Here is a 24,048-nt window from a genome sequence, read left to right on the forward strand (position 1 = left end):
AGAGTATGGACGGCTATTTTAAATTCTTAAATTGTGTTCAACATACAATTTTTCTCATAATATTAGTTGACCCATAAGAGGCATTTTGAGTGGGTTCTGAACTAATAATATGGATTCTTGTATTTCAAGTGTATTTTTTTGTGTGCAATAAATGGTGAAGCTTTTCAAGATGAATCTGTTGTCATGGCTTCCTTTTCCCATTGCTATTCTCCCCGGTTTATTTCCCTTTTTATTGCCCATTGCTTTTAGCAGGAATAAATATTAATGAGTTCCACAATGTAGTTTGTACTCCTCTGTTAACACTGGTGAGAGTAGCTACTCCCTATTGAGCAATCATCAGCAAGGCAGGGAACAGCCCGCCACAAACCATTTCTTTTACATTCTTAGATGGCAGGAGCGTGCCTCAGAAAAAAAAGAAAAACACTCTATTCATTCGCCAGTGCAAGTCCCGGAGTACTCATTTCAAAATTCCTTCTGGTGCTATCACTCACCTACAACTGACTCGATGAAATAAGTGCTTAAGGGTTACAAAAAGCACACACAGCACAGTCACTCGATAGCGTCAGGTTATGTGACATTTTATACACCCTTTTTCTTTCATTAATGGAAGGTCTTTTACTAACAGCTCTGGCTTCTTCCCATCTTGGGTTACAAGTACAAAGTAAGATGAAACAGCATCTCAGTGTAAAGTGTTCTTCCCCTCCAATTTCCTAACTTAACTACTAGCAACGTATCATGGTCTTCTAAAGATCAGCAGCTCAGGGACCTAAAACTAGGGCTCAATGAACATAAATAAGACCAATATCAGAACTAAAGTTCTACTTCACTTCTGAAGACACAGAGTGACTTTTCCCAGTCACTCCATTCTCCCCAGTTTTACATCCAGAACTCTGGGGAACCTGTTTTCAGGACATGAATGCCTGTATTTCTTTCTGTTTCTCATCCTAATATACCGATCCTCTTTGGCAGAGAACAAAAAAATCTTGTGTATTTAGAACAGATTCATTAAGAAACTCATGGAGCTTAAGGTCAGGGTCCTTCACATACACAAGACCCTTCTGAAACTGTGATAGAGAGCTTAGAGATTATGTATTTGCAATTTTGCTTTTTTAAAAATGCATAAATTATGTACGTTTTGGGCCTCAAAAAATAAAAAAAGAGGGATTTCCCTTTCTCTATTCCAGTCTCTCCAAAGGCTTTGGAAAGGGCCTTTGAAAAGGACCATCATGAGATATATGATCAGATAAAATCATTCCCTGATTATAATCATCATGGTGCTTATCAAAAAGAGATTTCTGCATCCATTTCAGACCTACAGAATCACAATCCCAGTGGATAATACTCAGGGACTTTTTGCATTTTCTTAAAGCATACAGGTGATTCTTAAGCCACATTTTGAAAACATGTGATTTCCAGAAAAATAATATGCCCCGTGGATAAGGGTAAAGGTTCTTTGTTAAATATGGACCACGTTTATATAGTATATTTTCATATTTTAACTAAAGAGCACCAAACTGGCTCTCCAGTGTGTAGAAGCCTCTCCATGTCAGCCTTGTGAAGGGGCAACTCTGAACCTCCAGTAAACAGGCCTTAAATATAAGGCTACTGCTGCTGCTGCTGCTAAGTCGCTTCAGTCATGTCTGACTCCGTGCAACCCCATAGACGGCAGCCCACCAGGTTCGGCAGTCCCTGGGATTCTCCAGGCAAGAACACTGGAGTGGTTGTGAAGAGTCGGACACGACTGAACAACTTCACTTTCACTTTTCACAAGGCTACTAGTAGCCTTAAATTCAGAGGGCAGTGATCAAGCATGCTTTTTAAAACATTCTGTCTTCAAAATCTAAGTCAATGGTGCAACGTAACAGTTGCTCAATAAGTATGTATTAAGTGAATGAAGAAATACAAATTGAGGTACCCGAATTGTAGCACTTCATTAATCAGACTGTGATTGATGTTCAGAAAAGTAACACTTGGGAGAACAGACACAGAATGAGTTTAACACTAACCCTCTGACTGGAGAAGGCAATGGCACCCCACTCCAGTACTTTTGCCAAGAAAATCCCATGGACAGAGGAGCCTGGCAGGCTGCAGTCCATGGGGTCGCTAGAGTGGGATACGACTGAGCGACTTCACTTTCACTTTTCACTTTCATGCATTGGAGGAGGAAATGGCAACCCACTCCAGTGTTCTTGCCTAGAGTATCCCAGGGACAGGGGAGCCTGGTGGGCTGCCGTCTATGGGGTCGCACAGAGTTGGACACGACTGAAGCGACTTAGCAGCAGCAGCAGCAACCCTCTGACACAAGCTTCTCTGGTGGTTCAGATGCTAAAGAGTCTGCCTGCAATGCAGGAGACCCAGTTTGATCCTTGGGTTGGGAAGATCCCCTGGAGAAGGAAATGTCAACCCACTCCAGTATTCTTGCTTGGAAAAATCTCATGGACAGAGGAGCCTGGTGGGCTACAGTGCATGGGGTCACAGAGTGAGACACAACCTGAGCAACTAATACAACACTCCTCTGAGTACTGTGACATGAAACATGTGACATGAGCATCTTTTCTGACATGAAAAGATGCTATGAGTTGCCAGTCCAGGTTCGATGCACGATACTGGATGCTTGGGGCTGGTGCACTGGACGACCCAGAGGGATGGAATGGGGAGGGAGGAGGGAGGAGGGTTCAGGATGGGGAACACATGTATACCTGTGGCGGATTCATTTTGATATCTGGCAAAACTAATACAGTTATGTAAAGTCTAAAAATAAAATAAAATTAAAAAAAAAAAGAACTGCAAATCAAAACTATAATGAGATACCACCTCACACTGGTTGGAAAGGCCATCATCAAAAAGTCTACAAATAAATGTTGGAGAGGGTGTAGAGAAAAGGGAACCATCCTACATTGTTGATGTGAATGTAAATTAGTGCAGTCACTATAGAGAACAGTATGGAGGTTCCTTAAAAAACTAAAACAGAATTACCATGTGATCCAGCAATCCCACACTTGGGCATATGTCCTGATAAAACTCTAATTTTAAAAGATGCATGCACCCCAATATTCACACCAACACTATTTACAATAGACAAGACATGGAAGCAATCTAAATATCCATCAACAGAGGAATGGATAAAGATGTGGCATATACACATAGAATGGAATATTACTGAGCCATAAAAAGACAAGGAAAAAAATATCATTTGAAGCAATATGGATGGATCTAGAGGTTATCAAACTAAGTGAAGTAAGTCAGACAGAGAAAGACACACATCATGTGATATTATTTATATGTGGAATCTAATAACATACAATACAACTGAACTTATTTACCAAAGAAAAACAAACACAAATGTAGAAAACAAATCTATGATTACCAAACTGGAAGAGGGGAAGGGGTAAATTAGGAGTTTGAGATTAGCAGATACAAACTACTATATATAACTTGCAAACAAAGTGACTGACAACTGATTAATCTTCAAAATATACAAACAGCTCAATTGAAATATGTATATTACCATATGTGAAATAGATCACCAGTCCAAGTGTGATTCATGAAACAGAGCACTCAAAGCCAGTGTACTGGGACAACCCAGAGGGATGGGTTGGGGAGTGAGGTGGGAGGGGGGTTCGGGATGGGGGACACATGTACACCCATGGATGATTCATGTCGATGTATGGCAAAAACCACCACAATATTGTAAAGTAATTAGGCTCTAATTAAAATGAATAAGTTAATTTTTAAAAAAGCAAAAAACAAAACAAATAACCCAATCAAAAAATGGGCAGGAAACCTAAATAGACATTTCTCCATAGAAGACATAGAGATGGCCAACGCATAAAAAGATGCTCAACATCATTAATTGTTAGAGAAATGCAAATCAAAACTACAATAAGGTATCACCTCACACCAGTCAGAATGGCTGTCATCAAAAAATATATAAACAATAAGTGCTGGAGAGGCTGTGGAGAAAACGGAACCCTCCTACATTGTTGGTGGGAATGTAACATTGGTACAGCCACTATGGAGAACAGAACAGAGGTTTCTTAAAGAACTAAATATATAACTACTATATGATCCAGCAATCCTACTCCTGGTCATGCATCTGAAGAAAACCATAATTCAAAAAAATACATGCACCCCAAAGTTCATAGCAGTACTATTTACAAGAGCCAAGACATGGAAGCAACCTAAATGTCCATCGACAGAGGAGTGGATAAAGAAGATTCCATAATACAATGGAATATTACTCAGCCATAAAAAACCAAAATAATGCCACCTGCAGCCACATGGATGGATTTAGAGATTGTCATATTGAGTAAAGTAAGTCAGAGAAAGACAAATACCATACTGTATCACTTATATATGAAACCTAAAAAAATGATACAAATGAATTTATTTACAAAACAGAAACAGAGTTACAATACAGAAAATAAATTTATGGCTACCAGGGGGAAAAACGGAGGATAAACTGGGAGATTAGGATTAACAAATATACACTACTGTATATAAAATAGATAACTAATAAGCACCTAGTATATAGCACAGGGAACTCTATTCAATATTCTGCAATGATCTGTATGAGGAAAAAGAAAAGTGAAAGTGAAAGTCCCTCAGTCATGTCCTACTCTTTGTGACCCCATGGACTATACAATCCATGGAATTCTCTACGCCAGAATACTGGAGTGGGTAGTCTTTCCCTTCTCCAGGGGATCTTCCCGACCCAGGGATCAAACCCAGGTCTCCCACATTGCAGGTAGATTCTTTACCAGCTGAGCCACAAGAGAAGCCCAAGAATGCTGGAGAAGGTAGCCTATCCCTTCTCCAGCTGATCTTCCCGACCTAGGAATTGAACTGGGATCTCCTGCATTGCAGGTGGATTCTTTACCAACTGAGCTATCAGGGAAGCCTGCATAAGGAAAAAATCTAAAAAAGTGTGGACATATATATATGTGTGACTGATCCAGTTTACACATAAAACTAACATAACATTGTAAATCAATTATACTCCAATAAAAATTTAAAAATAGGTAAACAACAAATCCTACTGTATATTACAGGGAACTATATTCAGTATCTCATAATAAGCTATAATAGAAAAGAATATGAAAAACTGAATCAGCTTGTTGCACACCTGACACTAACCCAACATTATAAATCAAGTCTACTTTAATGAAAAGAAAATAATATTAAGCAGTTGATGCCAACTGTTCCTTCCCCACATTAAACATTTAGTCATCACAGAAACCAAATAATTAACATAGTGTCTTAATGTTGTTAGAGATTAAGTTATGTCTGACTCTTTTGCGACCCTTAATAAACACAATCAACACCTTGTTTTCATATCATCATCATCATTATGGTATTAACTTCCTATTAGCATGAGTGTTTGGGTCTTAAGTATAGGTATTTAAGTATTTCATTGGACTTTATAAGTTGGGAAAGTTTCAATGTGTCTAGCACATTAATATCTTTTTGTGTCATAACATTATTATTCAGAATGTTTTATCCTTATTAGCTCAATATAACTCACATATTTAACAGTGTACCATCTATGACTTTGTCAAAGACACAAACATACATAATGAATTTTGTTACCTTTTCTGGGTAATAACTCCTTTGTCATGATTACTTTTGTCTAGGTAATCAAGCCAGTGTCATTCACCTTTACCATTAAGAAACTAGGGGAAAAAATGAGAATGATACAAAGGGAGATAGGTTTGAGATACTCACGAATATTCAGATGTTTCCTTCAGTTTTAAAAATTTGTTATAATTTTCATGCTTTTGAACAATATCAAGTAAGCAATATAATTTGTATTGAGTTTTATGTTTGTGAAGCTTATCCTTTACTCTAAAAATTCTGGAGAAAATTCTGGGAATTTTGATTACCCAACAAAATGTTCTATCAAATGTCATTTAAACAATCCAGCCGTTCAATCTTTTGGATAGTGTTAACATTGCACATATATATGTATAACTTAAATCTCATGTTATTTCCTTGATAAAATAAAAATTTCATCTGCATTTTGTATATAAAGATGGCATTATTGCCTGGGAAGTACAATGTATGAATCTGTGTGTTTATGTACTTTTCACCAGTGGTACCTGCTTGGACTAAGTAATCCATAGTCTTAAGTTTGATCACAGTAAAACACATACAATACATTTGATTGGTATCATAATAATTAAAACAAAATGATTTTCTATAATAACCTTTGACTCTGATAAAGGTTATAACTTTGAATATATTATTTTGATTTCTTGTAGCTGTTGAGAACTTCACTGTTAATTTGTTAATTATTTTGTAATTAATTTTTTTCCTTCTCTCTATTCCTTTTAATATGTCTTTGGAGTTCATTAGCTGAAAACCCACTATACTGTATATAATTTATACACATATTCTCATCTTGCTAGCAAATTTTCTTGATTCTGTATATTCTTGTCTTTCATCAATTCTAGATAATTCTCTCATCTTTTCTCTTGATTCTCTTTCTCTGAATCTTCTTGTTTAATTCTGTATGACTGTAATCCTTTTTTTTATTTTCGATTTCTATTTTCAATGTTGCATTTTGGATAATCTGCTTACATTTGTCTTTAATGTACTGATAATCATTTATCTCAATATGTGTAATCTATCCATTTGTTTATTTCCAGTTAAAGTACTTTTTAGTCCTAGAACTTCTGTTTCTTTTCTTTTAAAAAATCTGGTCCTTTTAATTGTGCCTCATTATAGTTAATGTTCTAATTTTCCTTTACATCTTAAATAAGTTTTAACATATGTATTTTATAGTCTGTATCTGCTTTTTAAAATATTTCCAAACTTGCAAGTCAAATTCTACTGTTTGTTAGGCATTTTAAATCCTGTTTACAATGAATTATTTTGCCTCATGTACCTCACAATTTTGAGTGGCGTCATTTGTCCAGGAAAATCCTGCAGCTTAGGTTAAAATGTCTCTCTCTTTAGACTTTTTACTTTTGCTATGTCAGGCACTTTGGTGATACAATTGCCTGATGCCATTTCTTACTTTAATTTTCAGCTTTGTGGTCTCAGGATTTATGGAAGTACCATAAATTTGAGACTTAAACTCATATGAGTACAGGCCATAGCTAGAATGTTTAGGAAGGTTTGTTTTTGCCCTGATTCAAGGCTAAAGCTGATCTGCTTCTTTTTTATCTCCGGCTATAAGTATGTTGAATTTTTCTGCTTACTCATTGATCCTATAACCCTTTGAGGTTGATGAAGTAATGCAGTATTTCTGCTTATGCTTTCTTTCTCTGAGCACAAGTTAATGTCATGCCCCTTACTGGTTCCACTCTCCCAAGTCCCCATAATGCAAACCCGTCTCCCATACCATCCCCTCCCAAGGGCAATCACAGAAGGTATCCACTCAGCTTTCATTATCGGGAAATCATTTAGTTTATCAAGACCTCAGTTCAGCTCTTAAAAGTATTTTAAAAACTATTGCATCCTGAATGTCCAAGTATTTTTTTTTTAAGCTTTATCTATTTTATTTTTTTTAATTTTATTTTATTTTTAAATTTTACATAATTGTATTAGTTTTGCCAAAGTATGATTTTCAGAGCCTTCCCTGGTGGTCCAGTGGTTAAGAATCCTCTGCTTGCCAATGCAGGTGACACGGGTTTGATCCCTGCTCCAGGAAGATCCCACATGCCACATGGCAACTAGGCCTGTGCACCAAAACTGCAGAGCTACCACTTTAGAGCCAGTGAGCCACAATTCCTGAGTCTACGTGTTGCAATTACTGAAGACTGCATGCCCAAAGCCTGTGCTCTGCAGCAAGAGAAGCCACTGCAATGAGAAGACTGCTTACTGGAACTAGAGAAAGCCCACATACAGCAATGAAGACCAGCACAGAGAAAAATCAATCAATCAATAAATCTTTAAAAAAATATGATTTTCAGCTACTCTACCATATTGCTTAAACATAGCATAAATGTCATTAAATATTTTTAGGTAAATAAGCAACGCGCATCAGGATATAAGGCCAAGCAGAAATGAAAACCATATTTCCTGATTATCTGTCTGGGATTCTCATGAAGGTAGCCTTAGTATGAATATTCAAAAGATTTTTAAGCTATCTATATAATTAGAAAAGAGAAAAAAAGAGACAAATAAAAATAGTCTCTTAAATGAGGGGCCCACCTACACAAAATGCATAAATTTTTATTCTCATCATTTGATCTAACAACTACATCATGTTTCCTGTATTTAGAGTCAGAGGTGTGAACAGTAATTCTTCAGGGGTGAAGGATGATGTGTGTGACTAGAGTCCCTACCTGAAAGAGACAATGTTTAATTGCAACTGAAGCATTAAAGAGACAATTTTCAGACAAATTTTAAAAATTGCACCACTTTAACAAAGGGGAGAGTAAACATGTCAAACAACAAATGTTTATTAAACATCGACTAAGTCAAAGGTATTATAAGCATTGTTTTCATGATTTACATGGCTTCCTAGCTGTCTCATTATATTTTTGTTTGATTACCTTTTTGGTTGAATTTTCCCTGACACATCATTAGTAAGCTCTTCCTATACTAAAAATTCTAAGTTACTCCCAGTGTAGACCACTGACCAGCTTAATCTAATTCCCAGCATGTAAGTTTTTATTAACTTCTATCCCAGTGGCTTAAACCTCTTGCATCTCACTTTCCATTTTGTAATCTACTGATCACAAAGAAATTTCTGTAGGGGAGTAGGGAAACATCCCTTCTCTTCTACAAAATATCCAGAGGACCAATTTCTGAGGAAGGCCTGATTCCTGCAGGAATTTCTTATGTTTTAATTATTCTATATCACAGTGCTTTTTACATCCCACTGTATCAGTGTAGGTAGGGTATGTTTCTCAAACACAACAACTATGTGACTTACTTCCTTCTTCATTTACCATATGAAGATTAGTAGAGCACAAAGTGGTATGTTTAAAAAATAATAATAAATTATGAAAACTGTTCACATGTTCATGGATTTACTACAACAACAGTGTTCATAACCAAACTTTACACATGTTTATATAATTATGATATCTGAGACATTATAAAGTTAGTAAATTCAAAAATCCTTTTATGTTTTCTACAATACTTATATCTATATGATGATGTTATAGAAAGCCAAGAGACAAAAAATCATTTCTATTTCATGTGTGTTTAGTCACTCAGTCATGTCCAACTCTTTGGGACCCCACGAACTGTAGCCCACCAGGCTCCTCTGTCCATAGGGATTCTCCAGGCAAGAATACTGGAGTGGGTTGCCATGCCCTTCTCTGGGGGATCATCCCAACCCAGGGATCAAACCCCAGTCTCCTGCATTGCAGGTGGATTCTTCACCACCTGAGCCACCAGGGAAGCCCAAGAATACTGGAGTGTGTAGCCTATCCCTTCTCCAGGGGATCTTCCTGACTAAGGAATCAAACCAGGGTCTCCTGAGTTGCAGGCTGATTCTTTACCATCTGAGCTACCATGGAAGCCCCAGCTTTAAGTCTATTTCAAGGACAACAGAAAGTAAAACTAAACTACTATTTTTTCTAGAGGGTTTAAGAATTATATCAGGGAAGGTATAGAGACTCTTGACACACATTTCTGATTGAAATGTTATGTAAAACAGCCTCATCCACCTGTTATTTCAAAAGCGATGGACAGGGAAGGTGCAGCACTAGGCTTCAATGTACTCTGATATTTAGCTTCTGAATAACAGGGAAAGAGCAGCATATACATAAGAATAGTCCTTTTTCTCCCAAAACAGTGTTGACTGAAGCAGGGTAGTCTGTAGAAACTACAGTAAGAAGACTACAATTATAAATAATTTGTACTTTATAGGGATGGTGACTATTTTATTCACATTTTTGGGGGCAAAACATGTGAAAACATGAGCTCTTTATTCATCCTTCTGTCTACCCATTCACAGTACAATCATCCTGCCCTCAATTCATCTTTCCATTGATCCTCCAAACCTTTCTGCTGGTTTGTCTCATTCAATGTCATCATACAGGCTTATTATCCAGACTGTCTTTCTTAATAACCACAAATCCCACAGACCTTATGCAGATATAAGTGTGGATTATTTGGTATGTTTTGTATAAAAGCATGTTCTAAAATTTTCTATGATATAAATCACAGTAAGCTTTATGGTGCTTTATAACTAATACCTTTGGCTTCCCTCATTTGAAAACATGTTCAATCTGTATCAACTGGAAGGATGTCTTGAGTTACTATAGCTAGAATCTACTTTCATCTCACTATGAACTCTTATAAGAGTCAATTCACATTATGCATCTAATGATCAGTAACACTTCCATCAGCTTTCTAGGAGTTACACTGATAACCTTCTCATGGGCAAGGCCTCTTGCTGTCATATTTTGAGGATAGATTTCATGCCAGGACAAGTTGGACATTTTTCAGACTACTGGGATTCTGAACAGCCAGCTCAGAGAAACTGTCAAAGATTTTACTACTGACTCTTCTCAGCAGAGAACCTGTCAAGTCTTTCTTCTAAATAAGTGATAATGGAAATTTTGATCACCTCAATATTCTTTTAGAACTGAGAGAGTTCCATGGATAAAATGTGGACATTCTCCAATATCAAGTAGACATATTTTTCCTATTGTCTGTAGATGCCATTACCAACTTAATAACTATCCTGATAATTCAACTCACTCATACCAAGTTTTGAATATCATACTTTATACTTTGTGAGTACTTTAATAATAAATATTTCAACTTCCTGAAAATTAAATATATTAGCTCCAAGGGAAAGAATTATGGCCTTATGTGGTATGAGTCAGTTAATAGCAGAAAATACATCAATGAATAAAGTAATTTAAAGTGATCTGGCTTTTGCGCTATGATGGTCATTATCAATCTTCTATGTAACATGATATACCGAGATAACAAAGGAAGTTGATGTCGTATCACTTGTTTTCAGTATTTTTGTATAAAGAAATTTTACGCTGAGGCTAAAGTATGTCGAGTTAAAGTATTTTTGATAGTTTGGTTATGTGTGAGAAGACATTTATAGAACACAGAGAGAGAATCTACAAAAACACCATGCAATCCTTGTTCTTCAAATTAAGCACAATATGAATTGCTTTTAGGATAGGCTTTTCATGGTTAAACAGTCAGGATTTCTTGAGATCAGTACCTTCCCGTTAGGACTGAATAAACAAGTTATTCTGAGAAGTTTCCCTGTTTTAATAAAGTAAGCTTTCATTCTTTCGTATTTATTGAAAAAGATAAGACTGTGAACAATCTCCATAGCCCACAGTCTAATTGTTCTCCATTCACACATATCTATAGTATTCACATGTGTTACCCTTGGGATGCTGGTATATCTAACAAGTTTCCTACTGGGGAAAATTGAATACTACTAGGAAGAACTCTGGAGAAGGCAATGGCACCCCTCTCCAGTACTCTTGCCTGGAAAATTCCATGGACGGAGGAGCCTGGTGGGCTGCAGTCCATGGGGCCGCTAAGAGTCGGACACGACTGAGCGACTTCACTTTCACTTTTCACTTTCATGCATTGGAGAAGGAAATGGCAACCCACTCCAGTGTTCTTGCCTGGAGAATCCCAGGGACGGGGGAGCCTGGTGGGCTGCCGTCTATGGGGTCACACAGAGTCGGACACGACTGAAGCGACTTAGCAGCAGCAGCAGGGAGAACTCACATAGTCTAAGTTCTGAGGAAAAAATAACTGCAACTTTTAGTAAGAATTAACTGCTTTTGCAAAGACTATAAGAGGCTTATTAATATTATTGATATTTGACATGAAAGGACACAGATTCTTAAGTTATTTATGTTATATACTTACAAGATTGAATATTAATTTTAGGTGAATTGACTACTTCCATATCTATGAATCTCTGCTTTGGTGTTTGCATTAGTCCAACAGATACATCTTAATAATACTATTCTTTGCGTCTTATCTTTTTTTCCTGTGACTTTTATTGTTATTGCTCTGCAGTGCCTTGACAGCAGTAGTCAGGGAACTCTATGACAAAATAATTTTTAAAAGTGTCCAATTACAATTCAAAATTCTGAAGGAACCTTTGAAAGTAATAACCTACAGGATATAATTGACATTCAGAAACTAAAATCTGATCTACTTCTAGCAATGAAATTATACTACTCTGAAAGGACTGCCATAATAAATTCACCAAAGGGCATTAAAAATGTAGCCATTAAAGTGACTAAGAAAATATTAATGTACTAACATTACATGTTTTATGCTACTTCCTTAAAATCGCAAGACATATTAGTAGTAAAAGGTATCCCTAGGCTAGATTACTAAATGAGTTAACATGCTGTGTAAAGCCAGTGGATACAAAACAATTAAATTCTGCAAGCTGCAAATGCAAAACTTTAGTCCTTATTTCCCAAGAATTACTAGCCACTCCTTTTTGGTGGGAGGCAAAAGAGCTCTCTCTTCTTTTGTTTTATGAAATGTCCTTTTCTCTTGGTTCTTTCCTTGTTTTTCTGATTCTTCTTGGTCATATTCCTTCTCTGAATATTTATTTTTTTATTCCATTCTTTTTTTTTTTTTTTTTTTACCTTTAATACATGCTGTTCCTTCTGCTTAGAATAAACTCCCTCTTGCATGCCTGACCTGCTTAACTATATGGAGTATATGCATCATAACTCAGCTCAAATTCCACATTCTTTATGAAGGTTCCTCTATTTTCTCACTACAGCTATTCTAAAACTCAATTATAGTGGCTCAGATGGTAAAGAATCTGCCTGCAATGCAGGAGACTTGGGTTTGAACCCTGGGTGGGGAAGAGTCCCTGGAGAAGGAACTGGCAACCCACTCCAGTATTCTTGCCTGGAAAATCCCATAAGCAGAGGGGCCTGGCAGGCTACAGTCCATGGGGTTGCAAAGAGTCAGACACAAGCAAGCGACTGACACTTTCCTACTGCGTTATGACTACTGGTCTGTGTGCCCTCATGATGACCATGGGCATTTTCCTGACATGAAATTTGTATTGATATTTCTGTCCTCATTACCATAGACAATTTTTGGAATTCTTCTGGCAACTAATCAATATGTGCTGAATGGATTAGTGCTACAAGTCCTGCAGTTCCTCAGGTAGTAAAATGTTAAGAGGCTCTTAAGAGGCTCAGTCCAATGATGATCAGAATTTTAGAGTAATATTAATATTTAACAATATGTACTTTTAGTCTTGGCCATCTTGGACTCACTTATTCTTTTGTACACTTATCACATTTGGTCCCCAAACTGAGATTTAGACCAAAAAAGTTCTAAGATATGTCTACCAAATCAAAGCATTAATCAAAGGTCTTTTTTTTTTTTTTTTTTTAAGTTATGCCTTTGGGTTAAAGATCTTTTCCTGTAGTTTTATTCTCGATTTCTTTTAAATTCAAAGTGAATTTTCTCTGAATACCATAATTAATTTATTTTTTCAACATCATTATAAAACAGCAAAACAAAGTTTCTTTTTTAACATACAGGTTTTACTTATTCCTATATGAAGAAAAGAAATTTGGGCTTTGGAACACATATTTGCATCCTATATGTATCCTTATAAGACACATGTTTATTCTATTTTGATAACTGATTACTCTTTCTAAATTCTGACTCAGAATCTGAAGCCAAAATTTAAAGACAGGCTTGTCAACAAACCAGAATGAACCAAAGATGGAACTTTATTAATTATTTTTACAACCATCATTTAGACTACCATTCACCATAGTTAATATCTGCCATAATGTGAACAAATATACAGCTCTCTTCATGCCCCCAAATGACTGCATATATAACCCTGCAGGATGCTCCCATGCCTGCTCTCCATAGATGAGTCCTTGAGAAGAAAACAAGATTTACCTTCTTTGTCCTTGTGCGTGTTCAATAGCGAGAGGAGGTTGTCGTTGGCCTGCACGCAGTACACCTCTCGGGTCTGGACCCCTCCTCCGCAGAGGGCCGTCTGGTTGCCTCGCCTCTTGTCCTGTTGACTGAGCAGAGGGTCCACCCGACACTCAGTCCACTCCGTGGTCCTCCAGCTGTATCTAGATAAAGAAAATGCCGGCAGTGGCCATGTGTTAGTGAATAAAACTTTTCTCCAATCCTATTTGTTTTTCCCCCTCAAGAAAATTAATCTGAACAATTCCTTCCCCTTGAATCAATCTTAGACCACACCTCTGGCACAGGTTCAGTTTCAATCCCTTCTTCTACAGCCTTACCCTGCTCCGTTTAAAGAGGGGTTAAATTTAAGATGATCCAGTTTTAATTGCACCTACTAGAAGTTACTTATAAATATTTTATGCAAAGAGAGCATAATGCTGAATATATGACATTTTATGTTTAATTAAGCTGAACTCAGGCTTGCCCTTTTTTCATGTTTATAAACAAAGGAAGATTGAATCTGAGAATGGAGAACATTCTATATGATGATGAACCCAAACATTTGTTTTGTCTTTAATAAAATGTATGAAAATTCCTTCTTCATACTGGTAAAAATTGTAATTGTGTGTTAGTAACAAAAATATAACATAATTCAGAGTTTTCTCTTTATTGCTGAGAATAAGAGTGTTTTTTTTTCCTCCTGTAACATTTGAGCATCCCTGATGAGTACTGATGAATGATGAAAAGAGCTGACATTTCTAATCAGTGGAACATAGGAAAGATGATCTATGCTTCTAAATTAAAGCTCCAACCAAGATTATGATGTGAAAAAAATGTCGAGGGATTGTCAGCCTAACACATGCTTTAAGAAGATAGCCAGGGTCTTGATGTCACTGAAGATAGACAGTGATGGCATTTCTCCACCTCAAGGAAAATGGATATTCTAAAAGCACAAAGAAAATGGCTCTTGGAGTACTTTATGTCACTTTACCAAGATGCTTCCTTAGTAATCAGATTAACAGCCAACAAAGGTACAAATGGATGTGCTAATGCTCATCTCAATTAGACAAAAAGGTTAAATGGGCTCTTGGATGTCTGATCAAGATGCTTTGCTTTGTCAGTGGTAAGGTTTCATGTCGGTAAAGGTGAACTTCATGCCCATTTTTCAATTTTTGTAAGTGGGGATTCATGGTTTAACAGAGGTACAGGTCTGGGGCATCAAGGAACAATGCTCTTGACATATATTTATAAAGGAAGTGCAGCATTCAGGTCAATTATAAAATCATTGATAATTGATGCCTTGGGAGGAGAGATGGGGAGGTGTGACAGAAAAGAAAACTAAACAAGCCATTCATTAGGGGAGTTAAAATGAAATTTTTATTTTATTTTTTTTATAGAGCAGCATCTCAACATAGGTCATCCTAAGGAGTCCTGTGGGAGAAATAAATTTTTTAGTAATGTAAAGTGATTACACATTCTTAAAAAAAATGCTACCATGCACAAAGGGTTAGAAGACAGAGATTTAGAATAGGGATTTATTTTAATTAATAGTTAATGATGTTTGAATAACTGAGAGGATAAAGACATCCTAGCTTGAGATAAAAAAAAAAAGGAAGAATCTTGCAGAAGACGAAACACTCTGACTAGAGAACCTGGCAATTTCCCTGAAACTGTTATGTCAAGGGGAACACACAAGTCAGTGGGGCAGGCAGAGAAGTTAGGAAGGAAACGCTTCAGAGTGTTCAGTTACTGGTTATGTTAGGGGAGAAGGGAGGATTCCATAGTGCTGCATAACTGAAGATCTTGTATGAATCATTACTATGCTTTGTGGTTATTATTATTACTGTTAGAAATGGGAGGAGCAGCAGCAGCAGTGGTAATGGTAATTTTCCTCTTCACTGGTTCATCAAGTGCAAGCTGTTAGCCTGTTCCCTAAATGTTTCAAATATTCCAGGGAACCTTTCAATGAAGCTTGTGGGTATCTACTGATAAACTAAGATTCTGTAAGTTTTTTCGTAAATACTCTCTACATTCAGACCAACCTGAAACATATTTATCACCAAGTTAACTCACAGAAAAGTCTTCGAAATGATTTTTAAGGATAAAAACAATATAGTTACAGTGCCAAATATCTCAAAATCAGTCGTGTTTAATCTGAATTTGATGAACATTTATTGGGCACTTACTATGTGCCTGGTCCTATGACATATACAAGTGATTAAAGAAGAAACAATCTCCACACCCAAGGTTAATAAGCAATCTTGGTCCTGAGAGAGCTTAAAGTCTTATTATTTTGATGTAGTATTCTACTCTATTTAATAGGACTTGTTATACACAGTACTGAATTTTAATAGGGCTTGCTCAATAGGCAAAAGGAACCTATATTTTGAAAGATTATTTTACCTTATAGACTAGTTGACAAACTATGGCTAAATTCAACCTGTACCGTTTCTATAAATAAATTTTATGGAAACATATCCACACTCATTTCTTTACACATTGCTTACATCTCCAACAGCAATGGTACCCTACTCCAGCACTCTTGCCTGGAAAATCCCATGGACGGAGGGCCTGGTGGGCTGTAGTCCATGGGGTCGCTAAGAGTCAGACAGGACTGAGCGACTTCACTTTCCAACAGCAGAGTTGAATCATCATGACAGAGACACATGTGGCTCATAAACACTAACATATTTACTATCTTCTCCACTACAAAAAAAGCTTGTCAATCCTCATTATAGAAAACATGCAAAGAACTACTGCTAAAAATCCAACTTTTGTGAATATTGGAAAACATAGCTTGTTACTGACACTTTTAGTAAAACTGGTATTTTTTTTTTTATAGGATAGTGTTTGTAAAGAGATACATTTCTACTTAGAATTTGTAAAAATCAGTATTTCTCAACACACCATCCAGTTGAAATCAAACAGCTAAAGGAACATGCAGTTTGGGCAGATGGGGCAGCAGAGACCACTGTCCTTATTAACTCACGTGGCACAGGGGGCAACTCCATCTCCTTGAGACACACAGGGCTCTTCTTCCTCAAGTTCTGGACACTTCTTCTCGCTGCCAATAGGAAACTGCCTGATGAGCCGAGCTCTCATGCGGGTGCCTTTAGGGGAAGCGGGGTCATGGCATGTTTTTGAGCAGGGGCTCCACTCCGACCACTCAGACACCTGGCACTCCTTGGTCATCACGCAGGCCTGGAAGGTCATTGGCAGCTTCTCTTGCTGGCAGAAGCTGCAAAAGAGAATTAATGTTCTCATCACAGACTTGTAGGCAGGCATGAACTTATAGGCAGGCATGAACTTGTAGGCAGGCATGAACGTTCCAGAGCAAAATCAGCTTGGACATTTTTATTTCTACTTGGAAGTACAATTCCAATTTCACTGATAATGTACCAACATTTATGACGTGTAAAAGCTGTTAGACTCCAAGCTAACATTTGCATTTCCTCTTAGTTTGTAATAGTTGTTAAACCATTCACAGGAAATAGAAAATAAAAGGATGAAGCAAAATTAGCTGAAACTAAGTTTACCATATTGTTCATTTTACTCACTCCAGATTTGTTTTAACTTAGAAAATGAACTGTTAACATAAGACAATTTTCACCCTATTTAGTGATTTAAATAAACATGCTTGGATAACTACTACAATATTATTTTGAATAGAAAAAAGTAATTTAATTTATGCTTACAATTATTTTTAATATCATCTGAAATTTTAGCTGTCAATTACAATTATAATGTAGGCTTATTCAAATACATCAACTTTTTCCAGTTCATACTTTAATGCAAGGTCTACATATGAGTATATTAATTAAACACATCCTAAGCATTTGAGGCTTCCCTGGTGGCTCAGACAGTAAAGTGTCTGTCTGCAACGCAGGAGACCTGGGTTCGATCCCTGGGTTGGGAAGATCCCCTGGAGAAGGAAACGGCAGCCCACTCCAATACCCTTGCCTGGAAAAATCCCACGGACGGATAAGCCTGGTAGGCTGCAGTCCATGGGGTCACAAAGAGTCGGACACGACTGAGCGACTTCACGTTCACTTTCTTTAAGCATTAGGAGGGTGACAGAGGATGAGATGGTTGGATGGCATCATTGACTCAATGGACATGAGTTTGAGCAAACTCTGGGAGACAGTGAAGTACAGAGAAGCCTTGTGTTCTGCAGTTAATGGGGTCACAAAGAGTTCAGACTTGAGTGAGCAACTGAACAACAAACATTAGAAATATAAGTTTATTAGGCTATACTGCTGTAGAGATATCCTCTAAATAGATCTAGAATATTTAGTCACCAGTAAAGTATTTATGTTAAAATTCTTATCTAATGTTTCCTCCTTGAATTAGAAGGATGTTGAATTCTTTTTTTTTAATTTATTTTTTACTGAAGGATAATTGTTTTACAGAATTTTGTTGTTTTCTGTCAAACGTCAACATGAATCAGTCACAGGTATACATATATCTCCTCCCTTTTGAACCTCCCTCCCATCTCCCTCTCCATCCCACCCCTCTAGGTTGATACAGAGCCCCTGTTTGAGTTTTCTGAGCCATACAACAAATTCTTGTTGGCTATTTTACATATGGTAAGGTAAGTTTCCATGTTACTCTTTCCATACATCTCACTCTCTCTTCCCCTCTCCCCATGTCCATGAGTCCATTCTCTATGTCTGTTTCTCCACTGCTGCCCCGTAAATAAATTCTTCAGAACCATTTTTATAGATTCCATATATATGCATTAGAATATGATGTTTCTCTGTCTCTTTCTGACTCACTTCACTCTGTATAATATGTTCTAGGTTCATCCACCTTATCAGAACTGACTCAAATGTGTTCCTTTTTATGGCTGAGTAATATTCCATTGTGTATATGTACCACAACCTCTTTATCTATTCATCTGTTGATGGACATCTAGGTTGCTTCCATGTTCTGGCTATTGTAAATAGTGCTGCAATGAACAATGGGATACATGCGTCTTTTTCAACCCTGGTTTCCTCAGGGTATGCGCCTAGGAGTGGGATTGCTGGGTCATATGGTGGTTTTATTTCTAGTTTTTTCAAGGAATCTCCATACCGTCTTCCATAGTGGCTGTATCAATTTACATTCCCACCAACAGTGTAAGAGTGTTCCCTTTTCTCCATACCCTCTCCAGCATTTATTGTTTGTAGACTATTTGATGAGGCCCATTCTGACCAGTGTGAGGTGATAGCTCATTGTAGTTTTGATTTGCATTTCTCTAATAATGAGCAGTGTTGAGCATCTTTTCATGTATTTGTTAGCCATCTGTATGTCTTCTCTGGGGAAATGTCTATTTAGGTCTTTTTCCCACTTTTTGAGTGGGTTGTTTATTTTCCTGGTATTGAGTTGTATGAGCTGCTTATATATTTTGGAAATTAATCCTTTGTTAGTTGTTTCATTTGCTATTATTTTCTCCCATTCTGAGGGTGGTCTTATTACCTTGCTTATAGTTTCCTTTGGTGTGCAAAAGCTTTTAAGTTTAATCAGGTCCCACTTGTTTTCTTTTCTTTTTATTTCTATTACTCTAGGAGATGGGTCCAGAGAAGGCAATGGCACCCCACTCCAGTACTCTTGCCTGGAAAATCCCATGGACGGAGGAGCCTGGTAGGCTGCAGTCCATGAGGTCGCTAAGAGTCGGGCACGACTGAGCAACTTCACTTTCACTTTTCACTTTCATGCATTGGAGAAGGAAATGGCAACCCACTCCAGTATTCTTGCCTGGAGAATCCCTGGGACGGGGGAGCCTGGTGGGCTGCCGTCTATGGGGCCGCACAGAGTCAGACACGACTGAAGCAACTTAGCAGCAGCAGCAGCAGCAGCAGAAGATGGGTCATAGAGGATCTAGCTTTGATTTATGTCATCAAGTTTTCTGCCTATGTTTTCCTCTAAGAGTTTTATAGTTTCTGGTCTTACATTTAGGTCTTTAATCCATTTTGAGTTTATCTTTGTGTATGGTGTTAGGAAGTGTTCTAATTTCATTCTTTTACATGTAGCTGTCCAGATTTCCCAGCACCATTTATTGAAGAGGCTGTCTTTGCCCCATTGTATATTCTTGACTCCTTTGTCAAAAATAAGGTACTCATAGGTGCATGGGTTTATTTCTGGGCTTTCTATCTTGTTCTATTGGTCTATATTTCTGTTTTTGTGCCAGTACCATACTGTCATGATGACTGTAGCTTTTTAATATAATCTGAAGTCAGGAAGGTTGATTCCTCCAGCTCCATTCTTCTTTCTTAAGATTGCTTTGGCTATTTGAGGTCTTTTGTGTTTCCATATGAATTGTGAAATTTTTTGTTTTAGTTCTGTAAAAAATGCCATTGGTAATTTGATAGGGATCACAATGAATCTGTAGATTGCGTTTGGTGATATAGTCATTTTCATAATATTGATTCTTCCTACCCAGGAACATGGAATATCTCTCCATCTGTTTATGTTACCTTTGATTTCTTTCATCAGTGTCTCATAATTTTATGTACAGTTCTTTTGTCTCAGTAAGTAAGTTTATTCCTAGATATTTAATTCTTTTTATTGCAATGATGAATGGGATTGATTCCTTAATTTCTCTCTCTGATTTTTCTATGTTAGTATATAGAAATGCAAGTGATTTCTGTGTATTGATTTTATATCCTGCAACTTTGCTAAATTCACTGATTAGCTCTAGTAATTTTCTGATACTATCTTTAGGGTTTTCTATGTACAGTATCATTTCATCTGCGAACAGTGAGAGCGTTACTTCTTTCCTGATCTGGATTCTTTTTATTTCTTTTTCTTCTCTGATTGCTGTAGGGGAGGGAGGAGGGAGGAGGGTTCAGGATGGGGAACACATGTATACCTGTGGCGGATTCATTTTGATATTTGGCAAATCTAATACAGTTATGTAAAGTTTAAAAATAAAATAAAATTAAAAAAAAAAAAAAAAAAAAAAAGGACTTCCAGAACTATGTTGAAAAAGAGTGGTGAAAGTGGACACCCTTGTCTTGTTCCTGATCTTAGGGGTAATGCTTTCAGTTTTTCACTATTGAGAATAATGTTTGCTGTTCAGTTCAGTTCAGTCACTCAGTCATGTCCGACTCTTTGTGACCCCATGAATCGCAGCATGCCAGGCCTCCCTGTCCAGCACCAACTCCCGGAGTTCACTCAGACTCACATGCATTGAGTCAGTGATGCCATCCAGCCATCTCATCCTCTCTCATCCCCTTCTCCTCCTGCCCCCAATCCCTCCCAGCATCAGAGTCTTTTCCAATGAGTCAACTCTTCGCATGAGGTGGCCAAAGTACTGGAGTTTCAGCTTTAGCATCATTCCTTCCAAAGAAATCCCAGGGCTGATCTCCTTCAGAATGGACTGGTTGGATCTCCTTGCAGTCCAAGGGACTCTCAAGAGTCTTCTCCAACACCACAGTTCAAAAGCATCAATTCTTCAGCACTCAGCTTTCTTCACAGTCCAACTTTCACATCCATACATGACCACTGGAGGCTTATCATATATGGCCTTTACTATGTTGAGGTAGGTTCCTTCTATGCCCATTTTTTGAAGAGTTGTAATCATAAATGGGTGCTGAATTTTGTCAAAGGCTTTTTCTGCATCTATTGATATTATAAAATGGATTTTATCTTTCAATTTGTTGATATGGTGTATCACATTGATTTGCATATATTGAAGAATCCTTGCATTCCTGGAATAAACTAGCTTTTTGATGTGTTGATGAATTCTGTTTGCTAAAATTTTGTTGAGGGTTTTTACATCTATGTTCATCAGTGACATTGGCCTGTAGTTTTCTTTTTGTGTGTTGTTTTTGTCTGGTTTTGGTATCAGGGTGATGGTGGCCTTGCAGAATGAGTTTGGAAGTGTTCCTTCCTCTGCAATTTTTTGAAAGAGTTTTTAGAAGGATAGGCATTAGCTCATCTCTAAATGTTTGACAGAATTCTCCTGTGAAGCCATCTGGTCCTGGGCTTTTCTTTTTTGGGAGATATTTTTTTATCACAGCTTCCATTTCAGTGCCTGTAATTAGGTTATTCATTTTTTCTATTTCTTCCTTGTTCATTCTTGGAAGATTGAACTTTTCTAAGAATCTGTCCATTTCTTCCAGGTATGCTTGTAGATAGCATTTTATTGCCATATAGTTGTTCATAATAGTCTCTTATAATCCTTTGTTTTTCTGCATTGTCTGTTGTAACCTCTCCTTTTTCATTTCTAATTTTGTTGATTTTATTCTTTTCTCCTTTTTTCCTGATGAGTCTGGCTAAAGATTAGTCAATTTTGTTTATCTTGTCAAAGAACCAGCTTTTAGTTTTATTAATCTTTAGTATTGTTTCTTTCATTTCTTTTTCATTTATTTCTGCTCAGATCTTTATGATTTTTTTCCTTCTACTAATTTTGGGATTTTTTTTTTTTGTTTTTCTTTTTCCAGTTGTTTTAGGTGTAAAGTTAGGCTGTCTATTTGATGTTTTTCTTGTTTCTTGAGGTAGGATTCTATTGCTATAAATAAACTTCCCTCTTAGAACTGCTTTTGCTGCATTCCATAGGCTTTGAGTTGTCAAGTTATCATTATCATTTGTTTCTAGAAATTTTTTTATTTCTCTTTTTCTTTGTAACCTGTTGGTTTTTTAGAAATGTGTTGTTTAATCTCCATGTGTTTGTGTTTCTTACAGTTTTTTTTTCTTGTAATTGATATCTAATCTCATAGCATTGTGGTCAGAGAAGATGCAAGATATGATTTCTATTTTCTTAAATTTACTGAGGTTTGATTTGTGACCCAAGATGTGGTCTATATGGAGAATGTTCCACGTGCTCTTGAGAAGATGTATTCCTCTGCATTTGGATGGGATGTCCTGAAGATATCAATAACATCCATCTCATCTAATGTATGGAGAAGGCAATAGCACCCCACTCCAGTACTCTTGCCTGGAAAATCCCATGGACAGAGGAGCCTGGTAGGCTGCAGTCCATGGGGTCGCTAGGAGTCGGACACAACTGAGTGACTTCACTTTCACTTTTCACTTTCATGCATTGGAGAAGGAAATGGCAACCCACTCCAGTATTCTTGCCTGGAGAATCCCTGGGATGGGGGAGCCTGGTGGGCTGCCGTCTATGGGGTCGCACAGAGTTGGACACGACTGAAGCGACTTAGCAGCAGCAGCATCTAATGTATCATTTAAGACTTGTGTTTCCTTACTAGTTTTCTGTTTTGATGATCTATCCATTGGTGTGAGTGGGGTGTTACAGTCTCCTACTATTATTGTGTTCCTGTCAGTTTCTCATTTTATGTCTGTTAGTGTTAGTCTTATGTACTGAGGTGCTCCTATGTTGAGTGCATATTATTTACAGTTGTTATGTCTTCCTCTTGGATTGATCCCTTGGTCATTATGTAGTGTCTTTCCTTATCTCTTGTAATCTTCCTTATTTTAAGGTCTATTTTGTTTGATATGAGGATTGCTACTTCAGCTTAATTTTGCTTCCCATTTGCATGGAATATATTTTTCCATCCTCTCACTTTCAGTCTATATGTGTCTTGAAGTCTAAAGTGGGTTTCTTGTAGATAGCATATACATGGGTCATGTTTTTGTATCCATTCAGCCAGTCTGTGTCTTTTGGTTGAAGCATTTAATCCATTTACATTTAAAGTAACTATTGATATATATGTTTCCATTGCCATTTTCTTAATTGTTTGGGGTTGATTTTGTAGATCCTTTTTCTTCTCTTGTATTTCTTGACTATGTAAGTCCATTTAACATTTGTCGTAAAACTTGTTAGGTGGTACTGAGCTGTCTTAACTTCTGCCTGTCTGAGAAGCTTTTGATTTCTCCATCAGTTTTGAATGAGATCCTTGCTGGGTACAGTAATCTTGGTTGTAGATTTTTCCCTTTCAGTACTTTAAATGTTTAAATGTATCCTGCCATTCCCTTCTGGTCTGCAGAGTTTCTGCTGAAAGATCAGCTGTTAAGCATAGGGGGTTTCCCTTGTATATTACTTGTTGCTTCTCCCTTGCTGCTTTTAATATTCTTTCTTTGTGTTTAGTCTTTTCTAGTTTGATTAGTATGTGTCTTGGCGTGTTTCTCCTTGGATTTTTCCTGTATGGGACTCTCTGTGCCTCTTGGACTTGATTGACTATTTCCTTTTCTATGTTGGGGAAATTTTCAACTATAATCTCCTCAAAAATTTTTTCA

The 24,048-nt window shown here is 37.1% G+C and overlaps 1 protein-coding gene across 1 annotated transcript in view; it reads right to left on the reverse strand.

Moving 5' to 3' along the window:
* THSD7A (thrombospondin type 1 domain containing 7A) overlaps nt 1-24,048 on the reverse strand; it is a 489,197-nt gene that overhangs the window by 205,727 nt on the left and 259,422 nt on the right. Inside the window, exons 3-4 of the mRNA XM_055589867.1 lie at nt 16,856-17,104; nt 13,849-14,030 (exon numbers count right to left, since the gene is read on the reverse strand). Of these exons, the coding sequence (XP_055445842.1) occupies nt 13,849-14,030; nt 16,856-17,104 (431 nt within the window). The remainder of the gene's footprint in view (nt 1-13,848; nt 14,031-16,855; nt 17,105-24,048) is intronic.

Source organism: Bubalus kerabau, chromosome 8, assembly GCF_029407905.1.
Source record: "Bubalus kerabau isolate K-KA32 ecotype Philippines breed swamp buffalo chromosome 8, PCC_UOA_SB_1v2, whole genome shotgun sequence".
Lineage (NCBI taxonomy): Eukaryota > Metazoa > Chordata > Mammalia > Artiodactyla > Bovidae > Bubalus > Bubalus kerabau.